This window comes from Cannabis sativa, chromosome 9 (assembly GCF_029168945.1).
Source record: "Cannabis sativa cultivar Pink pepper isolate KNU-18-1 chromosome 9, ASM2916894v1, whole genome shotgun sequence".
NCBI lineage: Eukaryota > Viridiplantae > Streptophyta > Magnoliopsida > Rosales > Cannabaceae > Cannabis > Cannabis sativa.
The window spans coordinates 26,586,261-26,592,561 of NC_083609.1; the positions used below are offsets into that span (position 1 = coordinate 26,586,261).

Below are 6,301 nucleotides of genomic sequence, written 5' to 3' on the forward strand. Positions count from 1 at the left end.
TTTTAAAGAGGCAACTTTAAATCATGTTAACATACTTGTATTTTATGAAGCAAGTAGAGAATGTGTGGGAGTGAGATCATTGACATAGCATATTCAGAAAACATATGGATTGCACTCTATAAAGAAGTATCAACACAAACAGTTCTCTATGAAGATAATACTGCTTGCATCGCTCAACTAAAAGGAGGGTACATTGAAGGAGATAGAGTTAGAACACATTTCACGAAATTCTTCTTTATACGCTTCAAGAAAATACATATTGGTGTTCAACATATTCAATCAAGTGTCAATCTTGCAAACTTATTCACAAAGTTATTACCAACATCAACATTTGAGAAGACGGCAGACAAGATCGAAATTCGTCGATTAGAAGATCTCCACAAATGCCTAAATGAGGGGGAGTTAGCTTACACTATACTCTTTTTCCTTTGATCAAGTTTTCAGCAAGATTTTTAATAAGACAGTTATTATGGACATCCAAGGGGGAGTGTTATAGATATTAATAATTATGTGGATGTCCAAATCTTTTATTTATTACCATTAATTGTAATCAACATTCCTCTTCTTCTTAGTTTCCCTTTTTCTTAGTTTCTTAATATCTCACTCTTGTATTTGTATAAATAGGGGTTCACCCCATTAGAATAAATAACTCAGAAATTCTCATTCACTTTCTCTTTCTCTCTTCATCTTCTTCTTCTTTCCTCTCATTAACTTTATATTATTTTATAACAAAAAGCTAATTTTCTAATAAGTTGTTGGAGAATTACTCTTCTTTTTGTAATGGGATCTCTCTCTTTTGTTAGTTGTATTTTTTTCTAATATTAATAAATCATGTAATTTTATAGCCACAAAGTGGACTTTTATCTACTAGCAATATAATTGTTTACTAGCTACTTCTCGCTCACTTATTTTGTAATAATCCTAAGGTGTAAACATTTTCTATGTAGCAAACTTTTATTAAAAAAAAAAAGATTCCTTTGGATATTTTGCTTATCTATTGATTTTATTTATTTATTTTTTTTTTTTAAAAAAAACAAAGAATAACAGGAAAAAAGAAAACCTTTAGGATGACATAGGATATTCTGCATCTCTCGTTTATCTAGCAGCTACGTTAGCACTAGTTTGACCCAAATCAAAGGCTTGGATAAAATGTTATTTGGTCCCAACAGCAAACAAAGTCAAAAGTTCAGTTTATTACGAGACAGTTATACAAATTTGATTTGTCAGCTCTCATGTCAGGCTCTCCCAGCTGTTAAAAAAAATCTCAATTTTCAATAAAATAAAATAAATAACGAAGTCTGAAAAATTGGTGGCCACAAGCTCCACCCACAGTCACAGTGGCTCAAACACAGCCATAGAACGTGAGAGAGTGAGAGGCCATTGGAGACCCCACACACCTTGGTGAGTTTCACCATTTGCGTTCTTTTGATTTGGCTACACCCTAATTCTTATCTTCAACTCAACTCACTCTACTCTCCAGCCACTCAACCTTATTCTCTCTTCTTCTTCTTCTTCATCATCTCTCCTCTCATATCTTCTCACACTTCCCACAATAATAATTAATAAAAGCCTCTTCATTTCTCTACCCATAATTTTCTCTTTTTCAAACTTCTTTCATCCCCTGCCTCTTGTTCCTTTACACCCTTCTTTTGGTTGTTCTGGTCTTGATTTTAGCCAAATAAGTTTTGTTTGAAGGGTATCTTAACCAGTGGCATATATTCTCTGGGTTATTCACCTCCTTAATATCTAATCTCAATTCAGTGCCTAAAAAAAGTAGAAGAAAAAAAAATCTCCTATCTTTATCGGGTTCTCTTCCTCATTTCTCTGAATTGGCTTATGGGTATTTGTCGTTTCTTTGAATCTATCGAGAACCTAGGAGGAAAGTAGAAAGTGGGTTTCTCGGGAAACAAACAGACAGGTTGAACTGAAAATATTTGAAGGAAGATGAAGATCCAGTGCGACGTGTGTGAGAAAGCTCCTGCTACAGTGATTTGTTGCGCAGACGAAGCAGCTCTATGCGCCAAGTGTGACGTTGAAGTTCATGCAGCCAACAAACTAGCCAGCAAACACCAGAGGCTTCTTCTGCAGTGCCTCTCCACCAAGCTTCCTAAATGTGACATATGCCAAGTAATTTGTTTTTCCACCTTTCTTTCTATTTTATTCCCTTATATATTCACATATTATTATTATTATGATTATTATTATTATTATTATTATTATTAGAGAAATAAAATATTAATATTATCTTTGAGATGTTTATGAAATTATGTTTGTTTTTTTTTACTATTATTATTGTTGGGTTTTTAATGTTGTGGTATGTTATCACTCAGGAGCTGTAGCTCAGTAGGAATAAAAAGTTGGGTTCTCTTGTTTCATATGATGTCATACAAGATAGATCAGATCAAATAACACAAATATACAAGAATCTTGTAATATCTTTTTTTTTTCAGTGAATTAAGAATCTTTATTGAGGTTGCTTAATGAGTATCTATCTGGTATCTGCCTTTGTCTAGTATAGAGATAGAGTTCACTAGCTTCTATGAGGGAGATTAATTTTCTCACATCAAGATTATTACAATATTGTTGAAGATGAAGGAGTTATTGTGGAAATTGATAAGGATTAAGATCCTTAATAAGTCTCTTGACAGATTTGGAACAAACTAGAATACTTATTCGCTCTTATATTTTACAGAAAACATATTCTTAACAAACTATTAAGGTTGTTCTAATTATTTATGTTTATTTGTTTAATACTGAACAGGATAAAGCAGCTTTCATTTTCTGTGTGGAAGACAGAGCTCTCTTTTGTCAGGATTGTGATGAATCTATTCATTCAGCTAATAGTCTGGCTTCAAATCACCAGCGCCTTTTGGCAACAGGAATACGAGTGGCCTTGAATTCCAGTTGTAACAAGGACACCAAGACGACCTACACAGAGCCACCAAATCGGAACCCTGAACAAGTTTCACCAAAAATGCCAGCACAAAGCATCGGTTCATCTTGGTCTGTTGATGACTTGCTACACTTTTCAGATTTTGAATCTTCGGACAAGGTAAGAAATAGCACAGTGATTCTTATTTCATCAGCCTTTGTTGCAAATGTCATAGTATTTTGTTTGTGGTTCACACTTGATACGGGACAAGGATCTTGTATGGGAACTCAGGCACATGAGAGACTAGCTACTACTAAAGCAAATATGGAGTTCATTTTATAGCTGAAAATTCAAGTAACCTTTAGAATTAGAAACTTTAATGTCTTGTTGTTGGAGGGAGCATGAGTTGCTTCCTTACCAATATAAAAGGTATGTATTAACATGATTACCATGCTTAGAAATCTAGTGTGATGATGATAGAAACCTACTTTAGTCTGTTATAACATCATATATATGAAATTGGAATCTAATTGTCATCCTTCTGAAATATGAGGATCTAATGTTTGTTTTCTGATGAACAACATTTTCGAAACAGACAGAAAGGTACGCGAACAATTTTCAATTTTTTTGTAATTTCAAGTACTAGGTTTCCCATTACCATTAATTATTACTTTTGAAGTAAGTTTGGAGACTAGACTGATTATAATCCTTTTGCGGTTTTTGCTTTGTTGGGTCTAGTGGTTCTGAATAAGTCTTCTATTCTATTCTAAGATGATGAACATTTTTATATGACACCATTCACACTTCTTCATTTCTTCATTCATCCATATTCTATTACTAAACTTGAAATTTGTTCTTATAGCAGAAAGAGCCGATCGAGTTTGGAGAACTGGACTGGCTATCAGAATCAGGCTTTTTTGGCGAGCCACTACCTCAGGAAACCTTGGCACCAGCAGAAGTTCCTCAACTTCCAGTAGTACCACAGTCAAGCAATTTCAACTCATATAGACCTACCAAATCCAGTGCTCCCTTCAAGAAGCCTAGACTCGAGATGCCTGTCGACGATGATGAGTTCTTCATTGTTCCTGATCTTGGCTAAACTTTAAACAGCATGGGTTATGTGGCATGAACCGATATAGGGTACATGAAATGTAGACAGTCATACCTTACTACAGATCTGCATGTGCTTATGTATGTAAGTGTGCAAGAGCTTATAAATGCATCTTATAGAGAGTATACTGTTCTTTAGCAACCAGAAGTATGTATCGTTAATTAAGAGTAGGGTTGCCTTCTCCTTTCCCTCTCTCACTGTTTCAATAATATGTTAATTTTGTCCACCACTGATGGTCATGCTATGCTGCAATCCTGTCACTAAACAAAACATATTTTCTTTAGAGAACTTAATGGATAAAAGAACCAAGAAGATGCAATATGTTTGATGAAATACTTGAAACAGTTCTAATAAAATAAAATGTGAGACAGTTCGATTGAAGGGCTGTTGCCTGTACTGATGTGTGATGTGACACCTTCCAATGCCATGAAATCTCCCGATTGAAAGGTGCCAATGGATCCACTTCAGCATCTTTACCGGAATATTGGTATGCTACAATTGGCATAATCCTTTACTTTTAATGCAATCGATTAAATCATTATCAGTATTGACAACATTTTTTATAACAATTAATAAGGTCAGGTGGGTGGCAGTTATTTAATTTCAATGAATCAACTGAGTCCATTTGTAGATTGTATGGTTCTACAGAAATAGATGTGTGGTGTGTGGTTGTAAAATTAAATTTGGTAGTTAGACTGATTGCGTATAGCGATTTAATGAGACCTTTGTGTTTATCACATCACCACACTTTCGTACTCAATTACTCCAAATCCTGAAACCACGTGTTATTTATTGTTGGAGAAGCCCTGACAGTGGCAGGATTTCAGCCTCAAATCCTGAAATGAAATCACACCGTGTTTTTCTCTTGATAGTTATTTCAGTGGAAAGGGATATTAGGAGTTAGTTTTGGTATTCCAGTCACTTGTAAACTGGGTAGTTATTTACATCTAAATGTTATTTTGTTGATATTTTCTATCAAAAACTTTTCCTATATAAGGAGTCAATTCTCTTGTATTAGTATGTTATGATACTCAAGATCAATCATATATTATCAACAACCCTTAAAAATGCAACACAAAATCCCAAAATCGATTCTTGCTTCAATGTTCAATGGTGACTACTCAAGCCACAAGTATGAAGCCTTCTAGGATGTTTACAATTTCTCTCGAAAATGATTTACTTCCTAAACTAGATGCTCTTAATGTCCTTGATTCGAATGTGTTTCACTGATAGCAAGGCCCAAAATAAAAGCCCAATGCTAATTGACCCAAATATCTTGCACCAAAAAGTAAAAGAGTGGATGGACCAAGCCACTCCTTCAATCCACGATACAAGCAAGGAACAAGTTTCTTCAACCAAAGGAAACAAGAAGAAGGAGAAGATGGAAGAGAACCACGCAGCTACAGTGCGTGGAGCAAGGATGCGCGTGAAACCAAAATAGCTCAAAGACTTCGTGATGGCTGTGCGTCATTGAGGAGGGAAACTTTTGGTGTCACCTAAATTCTGTTAGCAAGGGAATTATTTTTTCTTTCTTGTTAGTTTAATATAAGTACTCTTTTGTAATTGGAAAAGGTTTGGCTATTGAATAAATTAGCAAGAATTTGCTTGGGAGACTTGTCCTATCTCAAAGAGGGTAGTTTATTCTATCGATTGGTGCTTTCATCGATTTCTTATTCTTCTCAGGATGGAGAACGAGGACATTGTAGCATTGCTTCAAGCTATGGAGCTCAAGTGGGATGAGTGAGCTCAGATGACTGAGTTTAGAGCAGAAATGAGGGCAGCCATTGAAGAGAAGCTCGACGAAAGATTACCGTGCACTTCATCTCGACCATCTCCGGAGTTGGAGGGGGAGAACAGCGCAACTCGGGAGCAAACTCGGGTGACAGGCAGACACTCAGATATAGGGGATGCTAGAGAAGTGAATTCGATTCTGAAAAATTTGAGGGTGAAAGTAGCTCAATTCAATGGGACCACGTGGATGATTGGATATATAAGATCAATAAATTTTTTGATCTATACCACATTGATTCCCCTGTGAGATTGATGGTGGTACTGTTTCATCTAACAGGTGTGCCATCCAAATGGTTTTAATGGATGGAGAAGAGTGGAGCCTTTGTTGATTGGGAGGCTTTCATTCAAGCTCTACAACTTCGATTTGGAGCATCGGACTATGATGATCCCTTGGGTCGAATCTCTAAACTCATTCAGATGGGTCGCGTTGCTCAGTTACGCATTGAGTTTGAAGATTTGATGACTCGAGTAACAGGTATCTTAGAGCATTTATTCATGAATTTTTTTATTTGGGGTCTGAAGCTAGA

General features: G+C 35.6%; 1 protein-coding gene across 2 annotated transcripts; it reads left to right on the plus strand.

Moving 5' to 3' along the window:
* Positions 1-1,174: 1,174 nt before the first annotated feature.
* On the plus strand, positions 1,175-4,209 carry LOC115721967 (B-box zinc finger protein 24). 2 transcript variants are annotated; one of them, XM_030651090.2, is made up of 3 exons: positions 1,175-2,127; positions 2,762-3,052; positions 3,738-4,209. In XM_030651090.2, the coding sequence occupies exons 1-3, from the start codon at positions 1,945-1,947 to the stop codon at positions 3,969-3,971; spliced, it is 708 nt and encodes a 235-aa protein (XP_030506950.2). In that variant the 5' UTR covers positions 1,175-1,944; the 3' UTR covers positions 3,972-4,209. The 2 variants fall into 2 exon arrangements, with proteins under 2 accessions (XP_030506950.2, XP_030506949.2); XM_030651089.2 differs by having other exon boundaries at positions 1,180-2,127; positions 3,735-4,209.
* Positions 4,210-6,301: the final 2,092 nt, after the last annotated feature.